We start from the raw sequence: 22,147 nt of genomic DNA on the forward strand, positions 1-22,147 counted from the left end.
AGGCAGGCCTAAAGTGTAAGATCTGCATGAACCAGGGGCTTCCAAGGGAAAACAGAGAGGGTGGCCAGCAGGTATCAAAGGGAGTAATTTTCTCCCTCTGTTCAGTCCCAGGGGGGCTACACTTGGGTACTGCATCTAGTTTTGGTGCCTGAAGGCCACAAGAGATGTGGGAGAGTCATAGCTCCTAACCCACAAGGAGAGCTGGGGGAGCCAGGCAGGCTGGACATGAGGAGGCAGAGGGGGATCTGCTCACAACTAGCAGCTACTTGAAGGGCAGTTACAAAGGTGATGAGGCCAAACTTCCCTGAGCAGTGAGATTTCCTCCGCGACCATGGCTGCCAGCTAAGGCTCAGTGGCCAGCAGACACCAACCACAGAACACCCAGTCCTGTCTGTCTCTGCCCAGCTCCTCACCCAGGTCCTTCCGGCGCTTGTACTCGTTGATGTTGACGTTGATTTCTTTGACTGCGAGGACAGCAGCTGTGAGTGGTGCCCTATCAGGGTGAGCCTCGGGGGTGGCACTCAGCAGCTCCATCAGCAGCAGTGGGTACCGCATCACCCTCTGCACGGGCTTGATGAGGAAGGAGCCCAGGTTAATGTAGTTTGTGCAACCCCTGGAAAGTCAGGACAAAGGAGATGTATCAGGTGTCAGTCCAGCTCTGCCACACAAACTCTGCCCCCTCAAACCAGTGCCAACCAGACCCAGAACTACAATGCCTCTAAGTCCACTGTACTCTCTAAGTCATGCTGCCCTTATGCCCAACTCATTGCACTCCTGAACTCCTGGTGCTCTCAGTTCAACCCCAGGTTTCTGGTCCTCACTTGCACCAGGTGATCCTTCCCAGCCAGGATCCTCTCCATTACCAGACCCACCATGAAATCCCACATAGGCACAGCCTCACACATGCCAGAGAGCCACTTGTTTCAGATGCTGTTCCACCACACAACTGCCCACATCTGTCCCCCAGTGCAGGACAGACTGACTGCAGGACTACAGTCACTGCAAGGCTTTCCTGGCTCCTTGGGGCTGAGGGCTCCCAAATCCTGTTTCCTGCCCAAGATCTCCCCTCGCCTCATCACTTGTGCTGCCTACCTGTGCAGCCTACCCACTGCCACTGCTGCAGTCATGCCACAGACACCCCTCTCCTCCCAGCTGTGCCTCCACAAAGCAGTGTTAGGGCTCCCCAGCATGCACCCAGCCTGTGGCAGGAGGTTAGTTACAAGGGAATGGCCAGACCAACACGGACAGACAAGCAGGGACTAAGAGGAAGGATGCACTTACCACTCACTGTACAGGCTCCTGCCGGCCCACAGAGTGCCAAAAAGCAAAGAAAAGCAAGGGTTAATAGGGTGGCAGGTGTGCAATCCCACAGCCAGTGTCTGTGCCCTGCCAGTGAGGCTGCTAGGGCAGTGGGCAGCCCCATTCTCCCACAGCAGCTGTCGGCACTGCTGGCTGCCAGGACGTTTCCCTCCACAAGCTGGAGCCCTGGCACTCACTGAGCCAGGCAAAGCAGCTCCTTTCTCACCAGCCATGGTGGGTCAGGGTTTGGGGAACAGGAGCCCTCAGGCCAGGACATGCCACCTTCTCTATACATTGGTGGCTTCTCTGCAGATTTTAAGGGGGTCTATAGGTTTCCCAGAACCTGTGCATTGGGGCAGGGGGCCATTTGAACCCAGAGCCTGGTGAATTATGCAGTGCCACAGTCAGACCCTCTCCAGTCACCACCTGAACTGTCCAAACACTGCTGACAGAGGGGCAGGGATGTTGGAAACTGATCCCCCTATCCCAGCCTGGTGGCTACCACAGCCAGAGACTCAAACCTGAGGCTATCCAGCAGGTCCAGAAGTAGTTTCTGCATCTTCTCATCCTTCTCATAGGTTTCCAGCAGTGCAATGGCCTCATCATGGTTCTGGCAATACACCCTGTAGACACTCTCCAGCTCTGCACGCTGTGTCAGGAACACTGGCCCTGCAGACAGCAGCAAAGCAGGACTTCAGTGTCTCCTGGTCCCCAGCTGCCTCCAGAAACACTGGCATGTCTCATGATAAGACATGCAGTGTCCCTGTTCCGCACACACAGCTCAAGAAGACAGTGCTACTACAGCATGCAGGACCCCTCCTCATCACCCATCAGCACGGGGAGCTCAATCAATCCAGGTCTCCCAGGGGGAGTAGTGGAGACATTGGACACTGGGGCCACAGAGCAAAGGCACAGGCAGCCCAAGGCCTGAACAACTCAAGCTGGCAGCACTTTGGGGCAAAGGGCCACGGATGGCCACAGGCACTGTGTCTCAGCACGGCGACCCCTAGGGCAATACAGATCTCCTTGGCTTCGCTGTTGGACTGATGAGTAGCAATGGGGGCCAGCAGGGAGAAAGCCCAGTCCCAGTGATCCTCTCCCACCATTTAAACTGTTATGTCCTGCCACTAGCAACGCCCATCCCAGCCTTCTGAGAAAAGGTAACAGCAGAATTCATACCAATGGCATCTGAAGCCTCCAAGGTGGACAGCAGCTGCTTGGAGAAGTTAATTACCATGTGGATGTTTCCAAAAAGGCTCTCAAAGTCTATGTTCTGCATCTAGTAAATGGGAAAAGAGATGTCCTAGATCATGACATGTCCCAGTCAGATCCAACAGCCCCCCTCCCCGCCACATTGCCCTCCTGCATCAGTCCTCAGCTTCACAGCAGGCACCTGGTGCGCCCTCCTTTCATCGCAGTGACTCCTGTATGCATTTCCTTGTCCCCCAGTGCACTGAAACTCTCACTCCTTATGTGTCCTTCTCTTTCCCAGCAATTCTGCCTCTGCTCACCTGGTTTTCTCTTTCTCTCCCCACTAAATCTGTCCCATGCCAAGACTCCATATCTTATTTCTCCTGTCCATGAATTTAACCTATAAACCAAATGAAGATAAACTTTTCCTGCCCCAGAAAAATCAGTCTGTGATACTTGCTGCCAGGTCTCTTGCTCCCAGCAAGGATGAGAGCTCAGCATCTCACAGCAGATGGGCTATTGCAACAAGTGCATGGAGCTGTGGGAACCACCCTCCTCCCCTCAGAATAGCTTAAATTTCCTTTATGGGTTCCCGTGCTGCTTTGTCGCCTTAGAGAACTAAACGGACTCAGTATCCTCACCCCAATTCACCAGTGCTGCACCACAGCTTTCCCTCCCTTCCCATCTCCTACCTGTGCCTGCTGCAGAGGCACCATGATCCTCTGCACACACATCTCCAGGTCTCTGATATAGTCCCGCTCTGTCTGAAGCAGTTCCTCAATAACTTTGGCCCTCTTCTCCAGCATCCTTTGCTCTGCGCTCTCAGTGGCGGCCGAGGACGGCTCCAGGGATGGTGTCTGGGAGGACAGGAGAGTCATCTCTGCAAGACAGATAAACGAGATCATCATGCTCCAGCAAGGCTGCAAGGACAGGAGCCAAATAGCACCTGAACTGCGACACATGTAACCCATGAGACTGAGAAACAGCACTACTGAGAGACCAAGGGCCTTTCCAGAGCGGCCATCCCCAGGGCTGCAGGCAGACCCGGCTGCTCCTACAGCCCACCCTCGCAGCACCAGGAACGCTGCGAAGCCCCGGCACCGGCGCGCCGGGCAACAAACCTGCTCCACACGGTCTGCCCCTATACCGGCCGGGGCCACGCCGCTCTCCAACTCCGCGGCTCCGGGAGGCTGCGGACACGGAGGGAAGCCCCCGCTGCCCCGCCGGGCAATGGCGGCCACCCCTCCCTCAGGCTGGGAGCGGGGTCTCCGTTCTGCAGCCGCGGGGCATTTCCATCTCAATGGCCGCGGAGGGCCCCGGGCACCGCAATGGTGCTGCCGCTGGCAAAGCCTGGAGCTGGATCCCGGCCAGCGGGGCCGGGCAGGGCCGCCCCGCCCGCAGGGCCCGGGGCTGCGGGCCGCCCTCCTCGGCCCCGTCCAGACTCCCGCGGCCGCTCTCCTCCTGGTTTTCAGTCCCACCTGCGGCCCCGGGCCGGCCCAGCCCCCTCCCGCTCCCATTGAGACATTTTATCCCCCCGCAGATTCCTGGGCCCAGCCGCGCTCTGCCCCACCTGCCTGCGTTCAAAGGCTGTGCCCTCGGACCGAAACCGCGGCCGCAGTGTTCCCACCGCCCCTCCCCGACCGCCCCCTGGTCACCCCTCTGAGGCCAGGAACACTCGGGTCTCCCCCATTTCAGGGCAGCACGGAGCCCCTTGCAGCGCCCAGCCTGCCTCGGGTACCCCATTTCATGTCAATGGCCGATTCCACAAATGCGCCGTCTGCTACGGAGCCCCAGCTGCCCTCCATCAGCGGAAATTTTTTTAGATTTGCAGGCATGTCCCAGCTCAGACATTTCTGGGAATGTTTTTGCAGAACAGGCACTTCCAGATCTCCACCTCCCTGACCTCTCCGGTGACAGCCTCAGGCAACAGAGGCTCAGCATCGATTAAACCCAGGGACACCTAGCAGGGCTTGGGACTTATCCTGGTACCACAGCACCGACTGTGCACGGCCCCAAGAAACCCCCACGCTCCCAGCTGCTTCTGCCCAGGTGCTGGGCAGGCTGCAGGCAGCCCCCAGCTGTGCCCTGTGGGGTGATGGCAGTACCCAGCACGGCAGCATGAAACATGGCATGGGAAAATTGCTGCCTCAGCCTAAGCATCCTGCCCACTGCTCTCCCAGGCCGGGGTCTTCACACTGAAACAACCCGAGAAAGAAGACACCCAAGCTGAGACACTGATTCAGCCCATGATTATCTGAAACCATGCCAGCCCTTTTGGCCCTTCCCACTGCAGAGCAGCTGGGGCAGAAACCAGGAGCATCAGCACCAAACAGCAAGTTCTTACAGCCACCTGGGCTGAGGATGAACCACTGTGTCTCTCCACAGAAAGAACAACTTCAAAATCATTCCCACTGCAAGCCCGACAGATGGGAAACCCAGCTGAAACATTCAAATGCCCTCAATGTGGGAAGGAAGATACTCATCTCTCTAAGCTGGCATCTCTGCTGCCCTGCCTTGAAATCTAGCCTGGGGAGAGGCAAAACGACCAGCTCCATGGAGGAGGACTCAGTGACACAACCAGCACTACATTTAGTAGGCACTCATTGGGAAGAGAAGGCCTCACTGATTCCTACTGGCAACTATCCTTAAGACAAACCCCATCAGAGCCTGTCTTGGCTTTCCAGCAGTCCCTGATGATCAACTTTATCAACTCTAACGCAGCAAGGAGGGCCTGGGAGCAGATGCTGGGTTTAACTGGTTTTGCTCTTTGCATTTCCACAGCATCTGCAAAGTCACAGCAGCAGACTGGGCCCTGCTGTGCAAGGTCCCCCACAAACACCCACAGGGATATCCCTCGACGAAGCACTTGGAGCCTGAACAGGATACAAGCAGAAAAATGTACAGGAGGGACAACCAAACACCAAGATAATACAGTCAGCAAGTCCTTATGGCTCAGAGTTAATGAAGTAATAACAAATAAGTTATTTTAAAGAAGGCATGGCATTTGTTTTGCAGGAGAGCAAGCTCAAGTGGGAAGGCAACTGGGAAGAAACAGGAAGGTGTTAATTTGCAATGCAAACAGGTGTGTGAAACCCAGAGGGGGTGGGCGGGTGAGATGATACTACTGCATGGGGTGGGCTGGGAAGAATCTCGAAAATGAAGACAAGCCAAAATCACAGCCAGAAATGACCCATGCAGCAGCATTTGGGAAGACAAATGGAAAAGATTACATTTGCTTTGGTCAAAGAACAGGATTTTATATTTAGCCCCAGGCAAAATGCCACCACATTAAGTTTTGTACAGGACACCTCAGGAGTTTACTGCACCACCAAACAACCCTGCTGTGCTCCCAGCCTTAGCCATAGCGAAATTGCAGTCACACCATGTGTTTGGCTCCAGCTCCCCAAAACAAAGCTGGGGATGCCCAGTGCTGTTGGCAAGTGCAGCAGCTCCCCATGCTCCACCAAGCAAACCCCAGGCAAGTAAATCTAGGTTAGGCCCTTACAGAAAGTACCCTGTGGTGGCAAGGATTCAACCCACACTTGTGAGATTGCCAGCTCCATGACATCCTTATTCGGCAAGTCTCAAATCCCTGCCTATGGAAGAGAAATTAAAACCTTCCCTGTACAGATTTTAAGCCCACAGTAGTCATCAGCTCAGCTTGGTTGACCTGGCACAACGCGGGGAACCAGTTCTACCCACTTACACTGTACTAGTACTTGCATGATTTTGAAAACTCATACAAATTAATTCTCCTCCAGCCTTCTTGCTCTTCCTGGAAATTTCAAGATTCCTTCAAAAACAAGGCTACATTGCAGTCAAGTCTCTTAGGATTCTTCTTGTTTATGACTAGTCCAGCATCCTCCTTCAGCAATGAACTCAAAAGGTGTCCTACTTCTTTCCAAACACTTGCAGCTCAAAATATTCAAATACAGAATTTATTTTTAATATTTGGCTCTTATATCTAACCAATATGTATTAGTGTTTGTTTCTGATGCATTTAAAAACTCTCACTTTTTGTATTTCATACTATCTCTGTTAATTGTCATCAATTTATTTTTTCCTGTTTGTCACACATTCTTGTATGTCTAATAGCAGCTTTCCCTAAATGAGGCTTATTAAGCAGTTAACTAAACCCACCAATTTCACAGCTGTGGGTTTTGGTCATCCAGTAAGTATTTTTGAAACAGATCTCCATTTTACTTCACAGATTTTCAATTTAAATGTTACCTTTCGATTTGATTAATCATGCCCATCAACTTTGAAGGTGCTAAGACAGGCACCACAGCTTGAATGGGCTTTGTCGGCCTGCAGGAATATGACTCGTATTTCTCATGAAGCCACCAAATTCCAATCCAGTGACAAATTCATCTTTACCCATGACACAGTTGCCAAATAGGCATTCAGAAATACATTTCCATAAACAATGTTCTCAATCACAATTTTCAGAGACTCAGATTTTGTTCTCCTGTTTCTTCTTGGTTTGATGGTCTGAGACAGCCTCCCAGGAGCACCTGCTTTTGAGCTTTGCTAGTACCCCTGCTGACCCACGAGAGATCCAACACCAGCTCGTAACCCAGCCCTGGCAACGAGGTGTGAAGATGGAGCACACTCCCACCTCTGCCCTTCACGGGGAGGCTGCGATTTGCTGTCGCAATCACACGGCTCATCCTGCTCGTCTGAGAAATGCCACCGTCATCAGCTTTCTTCCAATTAACGAAACCTTTGAGTTGTTATTACCCACCCTCCTACTGGGAGCACACATGCAGGTTTTCCCTGCCCGGCTCTGGGAGCAGCGTTGGCCCACAAAGACCAGATCCAATGGGAAGTATGTGCACCACGCTGCAGGGCTCTCCCAAAGGTCTGCATCGCCCCCCAAATGCTCGTGCTCAGGGCTCACCTGGCAGCATCCCACAGGCTCGGCGCAGCCCGGCGGGCGCTAACGCAACCTGGAGAGGGACGTGCCGCCCATCAGCGCCGGCGACAACCCCAGGAATCTCCGGAGGAGCTGCACCCAGCCGCGAGGCAAGCCCGGCCCCGGGCCCACAGCTCAGCACAGGCAAGCAGTGACTCAGGACAAAACAAACCAGCTGCAAATATTTGAAGTATGTGGAGGCCAGGAGGGGAGGAGCCACTGCCGACCATGAGGGGGAGGCGATGAAACTAGGGCAGGGAATAATTAATCTGAGCGAAAGGCTAAACTCGCTGCCAGAAGCAGGATCTGGCTGGGGCGAAAACTCTTACTCCAGACATTGGTAACACACCAGTGAGCTGAACGGGGGCAGAACAGGGATGCTTCTCCAGGGCCACTGGAATGGCTTGGTGTCCCAAACGTGTCTAATGCAGAGCCTGCTTGGTGGGGATATGTCTCTGATGATATCTCTCTGTGGTGAGACCACAACCACCGCCCCAAACAGCCTCTGGTTGCCCAGACAGCCCCATGGCATTGGGCGTAAGCAGAGGATGATTCCAATCCTTGACACAGAAAAAAGTGAAGTAATATGATGGTGTAAAAGAGCTAAACTGCTAAAGCTGAGTCAGGGCATCAACAGAAAGTGTGAGCAAAAACACTGATGGAAAAAAGAATGAAAGCTGAAAGTTCTTTAAAAGGATGTTTTAAATAGACATGAAAAAAACATGAAGAGAACTGTACTGATGAAAAATCTGTCCTGTATCTGTGCTTCAATAAAGACAGCAAATATAAATATATAAATGAGCATAGAAAGTGGATAATAGATAATAGATACACCAGGAACTCTGAAGCACAGAAAAATAAGAAAAGAAAGACATCAAGAAAAATCCATGGATGGTAGAATTCAATTTTCATCTTTTAAATGAAGAAATAAAATACTACTTTATAATAGACCTTTATTTCCATCCAGGACAAAAGAAAACCTACAATGACACAATCCAACATTTTTGGCAACCCTGGCAAAAAGGTAGAATTATACAATAAATTTTCTGCTTCTTTCTTTCTAAAAAGAAAGAAAGAAAAAAAAGAAAAAAGAAAAAAAGAAAAAAAACCTTGAAAACCCACTGCCAGTGGAGACTATCCAGAAAAAAAGGCATTTCTAAACAGAGACTGGATTTAGTTAATCTCACATAATAAAGTAAATGGAAAATCACTGCTGTCATGTAGAGAACTGAAGATCAATTCAACAGGATCACAAAATAAAGATGAGGCATATGAGTCACTGAGTGATCCAGGGTATCCTGGATAAGATGGAATTATTCAAACCAAGCAGGTTTAATGCAGACAAACGCATTAATGTATTAATGGGAACAAGAAACACAGCCACATGCAGGATTGTATTCTGGGGAGTAATTATTTTGCTTGATCAGACAAAATTCAGCAGGAGTTCCCTGACTGTTGTGGAGGACAACTGGGGTTTTAGACAAAGGCACAGGCGCATAGCAAGGTAAACTAGTATTGACACCCACCCAGAATCCCTCACCCAGCCCTCAAGTCCACTGTTTTAAAAGTCTGAACTGAAAAATGAGTGAGCATCAGGAAGAATAAACACTTAAAGGTCTTCCTGCGAGTCTTTGACATGGGTATTTTAAGACTCCACTACAAAGAATTGAAGACTGAAAAATTACTTAACGACAGTACCTGCCTGAGAAGAATATCCATCAACTAAAAAGCTCCAATTTAGGAGAAAAAGGTTGGGGTTCAGAGCTGAAATGGAACACATAACATGCAAAAAACTTTTAAGAGTGATGGTGACTAAGCAGCAAAGTTGTGACAGGTGGGTTCTCCTGTTGATGTGCCAGGCAGTCACATCTGAGTCTCATCCCAGCAGAGGTGCTCTAACCAAGTAGCTGTCACCCGGTTACACTATACAGAAATCTGTAAGAAGTGTGATAACCCTCCTAATAGAAAAGATCATCTCTACTGGCTTGGAACTATTCAAGGCAGGCTGGATGGGGCCCTGGGCAACCTGATCTAGTGTGTGGCATTCCTGCCCATGGCAGGGGCACTGGAACTAGATGATCTGTAAGGTCTCTTCCAACCCAAACCATTCTATGACTCTACGATCCCTACTGGGGCTTTCAAGTCGCAATTTCTGTCACTCAGGGGATTGAGGAGGAACCTGTGAGAGAAGTAAACAGCATTAGAAAAGGTGCCTGGAGCACACACTGAGGGAAAACCAGAGCTGCCTTTTCCCTGTCAGCTGTGTAGGTGGGTGTCTGCTGCCAAGCACAATGGGAGCTCTTTTGGGGAGGTGCTGGTGGGATCTTGCACTGAGGCAGCTACAGCAGCAAGCATTACATACCAAGGAGAGCTGCTGCTGGTCCAGCACTGTGCCCCAGCAGGGCAGGTGGAGGAAAGTAACAGACAATTGCAGCCAGAAACAGGCCACAGGATGGACAGACAGTGTTTGAAATACCTGGAGCATTCATCCCTCCTTTCCTGCTGTGAGACACTGGTGCTGATGATGAGGGCATCCTGCCCTGCTCCTCTTACAGCTACTCCCATGCCCCTGAGCCTGCCACAGTGGGGAAAAAATCCTTCAGCCCTGAAGAGTGAAAACTTTCACTTGGCATCACAGTCTGTCCCTTCAACTCTTGCAAAAGCTGGACAAGCCAGCACTGCTCCAGCCTCCTAAGGCTTTGTGAACCATTTCCCATCCCATTCTGTTCCTGGCCTCCTCCCGGCTCCCCTGCTGCCCTTTGGATGTCTTGACACTGCAAAGCCTCTCCCTTTCCTCGCCCTGGGGACACAGCTGAGCAAAGTCCCACCCTAACAGGGTGGCCTGGGAGTGCAGAAATGCAGCCTTTGGAGCCTGCTTAATTAAATATCTCCAGAGGACAGATTTCATGCTAAGGCAAAGGTAGTCACTGCCTCCAGCTTTGCCATCGCTTTGGCTGTTGCACAGTTTTCCTCTCCATTTCAATCCCACTTCACGGAGAGTTCACACACACAGCTACATGAGACAGATGCTGGCAGAAAGGGCACAGGAACTAACAGGTTTTCAGACACATGGAGGCCTGTCTGTCAAGAAGGGCTCCTTCTGTCCCTCTGCCTAGACCCCAGCACCTTGCTGGCACTTCCTCCCCCCCCCCACCCCCCCCCAGTATTCTTCCAACAACCAGCCAAGCTTCACAAATCTGTCTGCAGCTGACTCTGACACAGCCACAGCATAAATGCAATGATTTCACCCATGCCAAGACAGCCTAAGCCTTCCACTTTGGTGACTCTCCAGCTCCAGGATGCTATTTGATAGGACTGGAGACCCAGGGATGGCTTGGGGACCCAGGACACAGGGCATGCAATATGTAGCACAGCCAAGGGACCACTGCAACACTGAGGGGCTGGCGACGCAAGAGATTTCCATCGGTGACACCCCCCAACACGCAGGTGCCTCAGTGTCCTGCCCAGGTGAATTACACAACTCGGAGTACTTGCTGTCTGCATGTCTGAGTGCTACAACAGTTTCCTCTATTTCCTGTTTGCACTGCCTGTGAACAGCTGCCATGCTCAGGGTCAGGAATTGGTTCTTACACGTAGAATCTATTCATGATGGGTTATAAAAGTAAAACAGGCAGTGGAAATAACCCAGCATCTCACCCTTTCCTTCATGAGGAGCCTCCTCAGGGCCCTAAAAGAACAGACGAACCAGGGCCACAAGTTTTAGGGTGTACCTGAAACACTCAGGAGCAACAGAAAGGACAGCATTGAGCCTGTGCCACCTGTGCTTTCCTCTCACTTGGGCCTCCACAAAATCCCCTTGCAGAGGCTGTACAGAGGGGTGAAGACCATGATGCTCATTTCAGTAAATCCCAGGGAGGCCCTTTCCTGTGACAGCCTGTCTGTGCTGGCCACCCACGTGTACCAGAGTCCCAGTGCTGCCCTGGTGCCTGGGTGAAGGGCAGGGTGAAGGCACACCCAAGGGAATTGCCCACCATTTCCCTGTGTACCTTGCTTTTTCTTCCTGGTCTGCACAAACTCTGAGTGCCGCAGGGCACTGGGAGCCGTCCGTCTGTAGAAGCTGTTCCGCTGCAGCACAGAGCCCACCCTGTTTGCTTCCTCAGCCTCCTGCTCCCAGAGCTGGCTCCAGTCTGGCCGGCCCGTGCGTACCCTCGAGCACTCTGCTCCACTGCTGCTCTTGGCTGGCATCCCAGGCCCTGGGGCTTCTCCTTCCGGCTCCCCATAGCTGTCGTAGTCAACAACACATGTCTTGAACTGTGTGTAGCAGGTACCTGACCCCAGGTTCACGCCACCATCTCCCGAGGACCTGACTGCAAATGCAGGAACTTCACAATCTCTGTCTGGACTGCTGTGGTCCATGACATGGCCTTTGTGTCTCCTCTGTTGTTCAGTGTCTTCTTGGTCTACTTGGTCCCTGGTACCTACACGTGGCCTTTCCTGCTCTCTATATGCCCTAGGGCCTCCATCATCTCTATACCCCTTTTCCCCTTCCCTATATACTAGATTGCCTCCATCCTCTCTATACTGCCTTCTCCTCTCCCTATACTCCCCAGAGTCCCTCTCTTGCCTGTGCCACAGTTCCTTTTTCCTAGAATGTCTTTCATCTTCACTGTAGTCCATAGGATCTCTGTAGTCCTGATACCACCTTCCCCCCTTCCTACAGTCTCCAAGGCCTCTGTCCTCTCCATACTGCCTTCCCCTCTCCCTATACTGCCCAGGTACTCTGTCCTCTCGGTTCAGCCCTTCTCTTATCTCAGAACTGCAGTTTCTGTATTGAACACCCTCCCTCTCATACAACCTGTAGTTTCTGCCCTCTATATCCTGTCTTTTGCCTTCCCAATCATCGTCTGCTTTCCTGCAGTCCATGTACTGCATCTCTCCCTTCCAAAAACCTCCACAGTCTCCGTTCCTGCTCTGTTGGTCCACGGAGATGCCCTCCTGTCTCCTGGAACTGTCCCAGCCGCTGTCTGCTCCTCGGCTGCCCGGGTACTGCCTCCTCGTCACCCTGGGTCTGTCGTTGCAACCAGCCACGTCCTCTCTCTGTACAGCACAACAGTCCTCATATTCCCAGCTGAGGAGCCGCGGTTGTCTCGGATCCTCCATGCAGTGTTTCCTCTAAGGATAGGTGCGCACAGTCCTGTGGGGTGTGGCACAGGGGCCCACTCCCCTCACTCTCTGCTCTCTGAGCCCTGCCCCGGGCTGACGCCAGTTCTCCACTCTGCTCCAGCACTCCCGTCCCAAGTGAAACGCAGGTGCTGCTTCCTGAAACCAGCCAGCAAAGGCACGGGCCCAATCGCTGCCAGCCCCGGCCTCCTCCACCTGCTGCCCAAAGTAATCAGTAACCAGCCCAGAGCGAGGAGGGGAGCCAGGCTGGGCAGGCTCTCACCGCCCAAACCGGCTCCACGGCTTTGCCAAAGGCTCTCTGCAGGCAGCTCTGAGGCAGGGAAGAGGAGGGCACTGGAGCATGCAGAGGCCCTGCCCCAAGACCAGTGTCCTCAGGGAAGGGAAACAGAGCGTGTGTGAGACTGCAGGAAGCCACAAACCAGAGGTGGGATACCAGATCTTCTTCCACTGCCTTCCCACCCCTGATAGCATGAAGGCAACAACGTGGTCTAGAAGAGGCTGGGCTCTGCTCCACACCTCGCTGGGGCAAACTGAGGCCTTCAAGCTGCCCCTGGCTCAACCCTGATGCTGAGCCCATCCCTTCCCAGCCCTCACCCACAGTCATGGGAAGATCAGGAGAGGAGCTGCTCCCTGCAAGACAGAGCAATGCCTACACAGTGCCATGCAGCCACAGCTGCCTGGTTCCCTGCTCTAGCGGGTCCACCCGCTGACAGGAACAGGCTTGAAGGGATTACCTGGGTTACAGAGTCCAGTGCCAACACACAAAATAAGTTTCCAGGAGGCTATAGAAATATGCACTCCAGTAACACCTCTCACTGCAGGGCACAACATATTCCCAATTTTCCATGCTAAACAGAGAGCTCCTATAAGAAACCAAGAGACAACCACAACATGCCCTTGACAGAGAACGTGAGAGTCTGTGGATGTCATCCATGTCTCAGGTTCTTGCAACACTTGTTAGGAACGCAGAGTCCATGCTCTCAGCTGGTAGAAGACAAAAATAAAACCAACTCTCCTACTCCAACTGCAGGAGGGCAAACACTAATCCTGCCCCAGCCTGGTGATCAGCAAAACCCCAGTGTGCTCACAAGACACACCAAAAAAGCAACCTGATGATTTTAAAGATTTACTGTAGAAAACCACATATTTTCTACTCTTCCTTTGGCTCCCCAAAGGATACGCTGAGGGGCTGGATTCCCTCAAGATTATGCCTGCCCTGCTTTGGTTGCTGGTCAAAGCTTAGTGAGAGCTTTTCTGCCTTCAGTGTGTCTCCATGTTCACCTAACAGTGGTAACGCAGAGGTCATGCCTCAGGCATGGCCCAAACACATTTTGCTGAGCTGATGCAACACCAAGTTACTGTTCTGTCCTGCTGCACTAGAACTGGGCTAGCAAGACATGCTCTCTGGCCACATTTAGATGTGTCAGGAGGGACATGACAGGGCTTGGGTAGGAGACATCTTTATCACAGGGCTAGAGAGGTCTCTTGAGAAAAATCTCCTAGGACTACTGGAAGCTTACTAACTTGAGGATGCCTCAGGATAGTGCATTAGTTCTTGCCTAAAGCTTCCACTTCCAGAAGCCAACAGGGCACAGGTTCCACAGGATCGGTCCTCTGCCAGGAAGCACTGGGACAGTAGGAGATATTCCCAGCAAGACCCATCCCATCAGAAAATTTCCCTCAAGATTCAGTCTAGATTTTCCTCTTCCTACCTTCAAGTTATTTCACCTAGCTTCAAATCCTCTAGGCCTCGTTCCAAGCATGCCTCTCGCACACCACTGACATGGAGGTTGTTTGTCACCTATCAGCCTTCATTCCCATGTGCTCTGCCTCAGACATGATCGTGCAGCAAAGTGCCTGGGCTCCCCAGGGCTGATTAAGCAGTGGGAGGATGGAGGCAGTGAATTCAGAGTGAGTAATTCCCAGGCAGGAGTTGGCATTTCACTCCACCTCCTGCATGCAGTGCCCACATTTCCTGCATGTCGTGGGTTTTGGTAACAGAACTGCAGTGTCAGAGCTCCTGGGAGAAGCCTGGGAAGGGACTGTGGGAGAAGATGCATGTGGTCCCATCTTTCCATTTGTCTACTGTAATATCAAGTGAATGTAATTAACAGCACTGATCTTTACATGGCACCTTCAGGTTTCAGAGAACAAATGTGCTGATATAATAATGGCAAATTCCTCTTTCCTGACTAATTTTTTTCTGGAGTGCAAGAACAAAAGTCACATTTTCAGCTACAGATATGCCACAATTGAAAACTCTTTGTTGCTATTACCAACAGAACAGTGCCGTTTTCTTGTCCAGGACTCCACGGACGGCAGAAACACAGGGGCAGGCTTTACTTTTTGCCCACTAATCCATCCCACTCCCAGGCCAGGTTCAGTCCCCTTCTGTGTACCCCTTCTCTTCTGAGTGATAAATCTCCTGTATCAGCACCAGAGCAGAAACCACAGGAAACCCAGTGCCCTGACAGGTTGAGGGCAGTCACAGCACAGACAACTACTCAAATCTCAACTGCAGGACCACCAGCAAAGCCACCCTGAAGTTGCTGCTCACTCCACTACAGATAAGAGGGGATGAGGCAGGGAGGTTGGAACTGCAGCAGCTGTGGTTTTGCTTTCCATCACAGGCATACTGGGAGTGGATGAGATGAAGGCTCTGGATGTATGGTGGGGCCGGAAGAGGAGATGGGGAGATGGGAGAGTTGGAAGGAAAAGGGGGTGGGGAAGACCAGGGCAAAGGGATATCTAGAGAAAGACACTGTGATTTTCCAAGGCAAAATCATGATGATTTGTACTGCAACAGTGCTTACAAAATGACCAAAATCAGGAATTAAAGTAGGGTATAAAAGACTGCCTTCAAGAGTGTCTGTAAAACAGCAGAGGCACCTGTGCTCCTGAAGCATCCCCCATCCCATGCTGCTGAAGACTCACCTCTCAACTCCTGCAGCTCCATGCTGAGGCTCTCAATGTTGGAGTCACAGAAATCAAGGTTTTCCATGGTCTCTGCTCTCACCAGCTCATCCTGCTGCTCCTCCAGCATCAGGCTTAGCTCGGCACGGGTCTTGCTGTACGCCTCCAGATCTCGCTCCACCTCTCCAATTCTAGTCAGCAGGATGGAGCTGGAGGAGGCTGATCCTGCCTGTGTCAAGTCCTCACGTCCCTCCTCCACCCGCTGCTCTGGGGTGCTGGGCTGAAGCTGTGCAGGGACCACATTTTTCCGCTGGCTGCTGGATGGAGGCCGGGGTGCAGGCCGGGAGGGTTTGACTGAGAAGGACAGGGACCTGCCTTTGGGCACTTGGCCACCCTGCACGTGCACAGCGGTTGTCGCAAGGCTGCTGGGCCGAGGAGGGGGTGGCCTCAGGGCCCTTCTCCTCTCTGCCTGCCTGGAGTGGGACACAGCTTCAGGAGAGCCACGGACAATGTCTTTCTCAGAGCTGTAGTCCAAGATAGAGAAGTGACGGGAGACCTTGTCCTGCTCCACACCAGTACTTGACAGACTCTTCTCAAACTGGGCCAGCTGCTCTGTCAGTTTGGAGTCCAGGTCCACGCAGCCATCCCCCTGCACTGCAAGAGGGCAGCACTCCCTCCAGCTCCCAGCCCGTGTGTCCAGGCCCACCTGAGCAGTTCCTAAGCTGGAACAGGGCTTGGACTTCTCCTGTTTACTGTCCATCCAGTTGTCTAGGTCCTGGGTGCTGCTCTGGCTCTCCTGGGGCTGAGATGCTGCCCAGCTGTTAGGAGATGAAATCGCCTGGCTCCTGCAAGGATTTTGGGGGAAGTGGGGAGCCTGCAAGGGCACAATGGGGCTGTCTCCATCGTGCTGAGGAAGGGGGTGAGTTTCAGAGTTTCCTGGGGAGGCTGAAAGGGTCCCCCCAGGCTCCAATTCACCTGCTTGGCCAGGCCTGTTGCCCTGTGGGGGAGGCAGCTGAGCAGAGGGGAGAATGCCATTGACTGTCTTCGTGTGGTTAGAGGAGACCGAGCCCCCTGTGCCTTTTGGATGTGGCTCTTGGGGTCCCGTGCTGGGAGAGGCCTGGTGCTGTCTCAAGTCAGTGCCAAGAGGACCCTCTGACCTCCCTGCCTTGTGAGACAAAATGGTGGCAGGCTCAGGGTATACAGCCAAGCCATCCTCCTTTTCCCTGCTATCTTTCCCTGGCAAAGGAGGAGTTTCAGAGCAAGTGCTTTCTGGATCTTGATGGATGGTCAATCCACAGCTGCCTCCACCTTGCAGATCCCCAGTACCCACCTTTTCCCTGCAGGCCTCAGAGGCTTCCAGCCTCACAAATCTGTGTGGAAAGATGCCACGTTTTCCTCTCAGCTCCCCCTCCAGCCAGCCATCCTCCAGAATGCCTACAATCCGAATCCTGTCACCTACATCAAAATCCAGTTCCTGGGACTCCAGGGCTTGGAACTGATAGAGGGCAACACCATAAGTACTCCCTGGCTCGTTGTCATCTTTGGGGGGCATGTCTACTGTACCATTGGTGTCACAAGTCCCTGTGGGCTCTGGATCCACTGAGGTTCCTGGTGCTCGCAGAGGAGTAAGCAGTTCCACAAAACCCTCTGGGAAGATGCCCCTGCAGCCTCTGAGCTCACCCTCAAACCAGCCAGGCTCTGGGACACCAACAATGTTGATCACATCCCCTTCCCTGAAGTCCAGTTCCTCCTCCAGCTGAGCAGACAGGTCCATCAGGGCCCGGGCTTGGCCCAGTGAGTAGGCAGGCACCTCCAGGAGAGTGCTCTGGGACAGCTGACGTCTCCGAACTGAAAGGCACAGCTCCCTCACACATGATGAGGGGAAAAAGCCCTTGGAACCCCAGCTGCTTCGGCCCTGGAGCCAGCTGGAGGCCAGGGACCCCCCCAGGATCACCAAGTCTCCTGCAGAGAATGAGACACACCAGTTCAAAACTGCTCTCATTACTCCTTCCCACCTCTTATTCCTGCCTCCCCGCGTTCCCTCCTGGCTGTGGGTGAGGACTGGCACTCTGTCAGAGCACAGTACATGCTGGGAATGCACACAAGCACAGGATGGGGTTAAAGCATGAAGTATCAGCAGCCTCTTGTACATCTAAGATACACAGTTTGGCTGCAAAGTCGTGCAGGTGCATCAAAGCTTTCATTCTCCCCCAAATGCAAGTCTAAGATTTGGGGATTGGAGGTCACTTAAAAGTAAATTTACTATGATCAGGTGATGCCAATTTCTGGAGTTTCATGAGTAATGACCGATCATGAGAAACTGGTATCAAAGTGGCAGAAGCCCAGAGGACCATGGTGGATTTGACATGACCCATGTCACAAGGTATTAGAAGATTCACCTCTTTCTTCTGTCACTCTAGGCAGGATGCTGTGACTAGGTTCATCCAGCAGGAAGGACAAGTGAGGCTTTTGAGGTGCAAAGCAAAGGTGGGGAATGGAGATTACCTCTCTGCAGTGACAAGCTCCCTGGCTCTTGAGATGTGAAGTCATTGGTACAAACAAACAGTTTTTCTCCCTGCTTCAAAGGGGGAATATCCACAGGTTCAACAAAGCTGCTAGGAAACTGCCCTAAAAGGAGAACAAGTTGTCAGCAATGAGTCTTTCCTGTGACCCACCACCATGTCCACCCTCTTTCCAGATTTTGCGATCTATTCATCTCTTGCTAAAGGAAAATACCCAGTTACCCTGGGTGCCTCAATAGCCTGGTGGAAGAAGAACAAGTTTGGGAGTCAGGAATTCCTGGGGTTTAAAGTACTTAAGAACTAACAGAGAACAAAAAGCTTTGAGCCCTTGGCTCACTCCAGGCAACCACAGGCTGTGTGCATTACTGGGACTGTGCCATCAGCATGGAGCTTCCAGGAACAGATATACTAGGTTTTCTCTGCCCTTATCATTTCCTTCCCAGCTCAGATCCATGGTGAGGACTAAGAGATCCAGTAGTGCTGGATCATGAGACCAGTGTCTTCTGACTGGGCATAGCCACCTAGTGCTCCATCCTCCATAGGGCTTAGGCCCTGTGCAGTCTCAGCACAGAATTCAGGCTGCCACACTCGGGATGGCCTCACCTGTGAGTCACACGCTCTGTCACAGCTTCAGCACTGCTGGGACTCCAGGGACCTTCCCCACTTTGTCATTCTGTGTACCTGTTTCACCATGGCACACTTGCTGGCCACCACATGATACCAGCCAGATACTATTTTCAGTCCTGGGAGCATAGGGCATGCAAAGGCCACTAAAAATGTGTTTCCTACATAATTTGAGGCAAGGGGATATGGTGAAGTATGGGCTAGTAACACATCCAGCATTGCCTCTGGATGACCCAATATTTTCTAATAAAACGTGGAAACACCATATCCTAGACACCCAGAGCTCTGCACTGTGTTTAGGTGGTTTGGCATTGCTATATTCCTTTACAATTTTAACCAGCTCTCTTTTTCCTTATCCTAGTTTCCTGCTCTGTACATGGAAACAACATAATGCTGTAAGAAAGGAATTACTGTAATGGAATTAATTACAGTATTTGTTCTGCAGAGCAATGAGTACTAGGCTGTAACACCTCCACAGCTTCTATTCTAAAGTGCTTTTTCAATTCCCTACAACTTTAACTGAGAAAGCTGGGCAGAAAACTACAACAGCTGTTCCAAGGGAGAGCAGGAATGCAACTGGATTTTGAATTAAAGGTCATTAAAAAACATTCAATTTGACTTCAGCATGTTTCTTTATCTCTGAGCTATGACATACATCTGTTTGTTATTTCTTAATAGCTTCATCTTCAATAGAACAACCTCACCAGTAATGCTGGGAGACAAAACTCTGTTGAAAACTGCACACATAATTCTTGCTCAGTGACTTCAGCAGCAGCAACAGGATCAGGCACATGCTCATTCAATGCCACTTATCAGCTACATGGAGCACAGGAGGGAAGTGCTCCTGTCCACCTTTGTTTCAGACAGTAGACAGCTTGTGGCTGTCAGGAGACACCAGACTGCTGCTACAATAGCAGCCCCATCTCTACAGCCAGGGATGAAATCAGTCCCGCCCTCATGCTGAAGACAGAGGCAGGCTTATGCTTTGAAGTGGACTGGCTTTCATCTCCCCAAGAGCTCACACATCTTCTTAACATCAGGATTAAGATGAGAAAGAGCTGCCTAAACAGAGACTGTGAGACTCTTAGTGTTTCACTAAGAGCATTCTGCTGTTTTAGAAGTTTCTCACACCTCCCTAAAAGTTTAAGAGACTTGCATACCTCTTCAGGAACCTAGATATTGATGACAATTTGTGCAGGAAGACGCTTTGAAGCAGAAAGGAGGAAGTGGGGCTGAGTCAGAGGGCTTGGGGGGACACATGGTCACTGTTGCTCTATCTCCCACTGACAAGGTCACTTGGACTGGTTTCCAGAGTGGATGCATTTTTACTCTCAGTGCATCTGTTTCCTCTCTCCCCTTCCACTGCCACAGCAGGTCAGCACGTAAACTAGCCAGGAAATGGATAGTCTCTCCACAGAGAATGGAACAACCAGTACTGTGAAGCTCCCATCTCCTTGAGAACTGACCCTCTACTAATCTCTCTCAAAAAACAACACACAAGCTGTCTGAATAATTGACACAAAGCTGGCAGGAGACCAGTGGCAACCTACACTCTCAGTTCCAATCAAAGTCCCCTTTAAGAATTAGTAAATCAAATCAGGTCCTTCCCCACCAAGGGAAGATGTGCTCATGGAGCGGACATTTAGCTGGCACTTCTATGGACCCAGGTGCAGGCATTTCCAGCTCTTACCTGTGACACCTTCCTTCTTGCCGAGGAGCCAGAACTCATCCACCACAGCCAACACCTCGATGACATCTCCCACGAAGAGGGGCAGCTCTTCAGAGACGCTGGGACAGAAATCAAAGACTGCCCGTACCACGGAGCCAGCCTCCATTGTGCAGGGTCTGAAGGCGGGTCGGTGCCTAAGGCTGAGACAGTGAGAAGTTTGTCAGCAGCCAGAAACACCTGAAAGTATCACACATAGGCTCAGGAAGTAAAACCCTTCCTGAGCACAGAGGCAGAAACAGTGTGGGGGAGTCCTGTCCTGAGCTCCCTGCCACCCCTTGACACGTGCCACAGGAGCCAAGGGGCTGCAGCAATGCAGCCCCCATGGTCTAACCTGCCTTGTCCAGCCCCTCTGGCTATCTCTGTAGGGACGTGTGATTGTGCTGCAAGCGGGGGGAGAAGCAGCAAGAAATTTGGAAGTGAATTCCCATCAGGAAGGAAGCAAGAGGAGGGGAGGAAGCTCAGCATTTCCCTGACATACAGAGCAGGGCTCAACCTGCCAGGGCCCAGGAGGCAGCCAGCACCACCCACTTGCATGTCCCACCACACATTCTCTGGCAGGATAGGCATGGGCATACCCCTCCCCATGCCGCCACTCAGGGTCACAGGAACTGCATGCTGAACCAGCATCACAATTCTGGCCCAGCAAGAGAAGAGGCACAAAGTCCACTCAGGCAAGCTCACGCCACCATCCTCATTCTTGGATCAGACTGGAAATACCCTTTCTGCCTTTAGGTACCTGGCTAGGTACCTTGCTTAGTCATCCCCTGGGAGGCCTCACCATGGTTCTTGTCAGAAGTAAGACTAAGATGAGGGGTGCAGACCCTGTCCAAGGCTTAGGAGCCAAGGCTAAAATTCCTCCTGGCAGGAGACTTGAAGGCAGGCAAAGACCTCCTCACCAACGACTATGTCCTGGATCCCCCCTTCCTCTGGAAGTGGCTGTTGAGAACACTCCTCTGTACCATTTCTGCTTTTCAGCCTCACCATCAAGGAAATACACGGCACCAAGGCAGCTTAAGCTGCTCCTTCGCCTCCTCACAAATTCCTCAGGATGGGAACAGAAAGGTGCATCCATCCAAAGCAACCAGAAACTTTAAGATCATTCCTCAACTGCACCTCAGACCGGTGAGAGTTTGCTTTCACTTCCGGACCCCCTGCAATTACAGGCACAGGACAGCACTGCCAACACCTCTCCGCGGTGCTTTCAGGGCCCTGCCCTCTGCGACGCTGGGACAGCAGCGTCCTCCTCACCAGCCCCCTCGGCACAGGCTGCTTTCCTCCCACATCACAAGCACAGTCCCTGCTCTGTCCGTTTGGACACAACTTCCCTGCTGTGGGACCCATTCTCCTCCTTTCCCCAAGTGGCTCAAAGTGCACAGTGAGCGGTCCCGCTCCGAGCGCCGCCCGGCCGGCGACACCCGTCCCATCCCAGCTTGTCAAACGCCCTGCCCAGCTCAGGGCAGAAAGAGCAGTGACAACACAACAAAACACAAACACACAAGGGCACCTCTTCTCCATACAGTCACACACAGCCCACCTGAGCCCCGGAGGGTCAGGAAGAGGGGAAGCTAACACAGCGAGGAGAAATACGTCCCTGCTGACGAGGTGCCGCCAACTTCCAGCGAGAGTGCCAGTGGGGGATCCAGCCAGGGAAAGGCGTTCTGCTGACGGGACCACTCTGTTTATCCAGTCCGACTCACCTCCTGGGAACAAAGCGGGTTTGTACTCAGCAGGAACAGCTTCCTCATCACGTCTCTCCCCGCCCCCAGCCATTCCCCTGCTGCAGCCAGCACGCTGTGCCCCTGGACACCCTCA

General features: G+C 52.1%; 1 protein-coding gene across 7 annotated transcripts in view; it reads right to left on the reverse strand.

Annotated features, from left to right (window-relative positions):
* Nucleotides 1–22,147, reverse strand: part of DNMBP (dynamin binding protein) — a 34,023-nt gene that overhangs the window by 5,141 nt on the left and 6,735 nt on the right. For 2 of the 7 annotated variants that reach the window (XM_032116634.1, XM_032116632.1), the window contains exons 2-10: nt 21,870–22,035; nt 20,297–20,475; nt 17,966–18,088; nt 15,482–17,422; nt 3,183–3,370; nt 2,479–2,578; nt 1,821–1,968; nt 1,282–1,299; nt 414–613 (exon numbers count right to left, since the gene is read on the reverse strand). In XM_032116634.1, the coding sequence (XP_031972525.1) occupies nt 414–613; nt 1,282–1,299; nt 1,821–1,968; nt 2,479–2,578; nt 3,183–3,370; nt 15,482–17,422; nt 17,966–18,088; nt 20,297–20,441 (2,863 nt within the window). In that variant the 5' untranslated portion in view covers nt 20,442–20,475; nt 21,870–22,035. Of the gene's footprint in view, nt 1–413; nt 614–1,281; nt 1,300–1,820; nt 1,969–2,478; nt 2,579–3,182; nt 3,371–7,390; nt 7,565–11,412; nt 12,723–15,481; nt 17,423–17,965; nt 18,089–20,296; nt 20,476–21,869; nt 22,129–22,147 lie in introns of those variants that run through there. The other 5 variants (XM_032116630.1, XM_032116633.1, XM_032116631.1 and 2 more) reach the window with 5 other exon arrangements.

This window comes from Corvus moneduloides, chromosome 8, assembly GCF_009650955.1.
Source record: "Corvus moneduloides isolate bCorMon1 chromosome 8, bCorMon1.pri, whole genome shotgun sequence".
Classification (NCBI taxonomy): domain Eukaryota; kingdom Metazoa; phylum Chordata; class Aves; order Passeriformes; family Corvidae; genus Corvus; species Corvus moneduloides.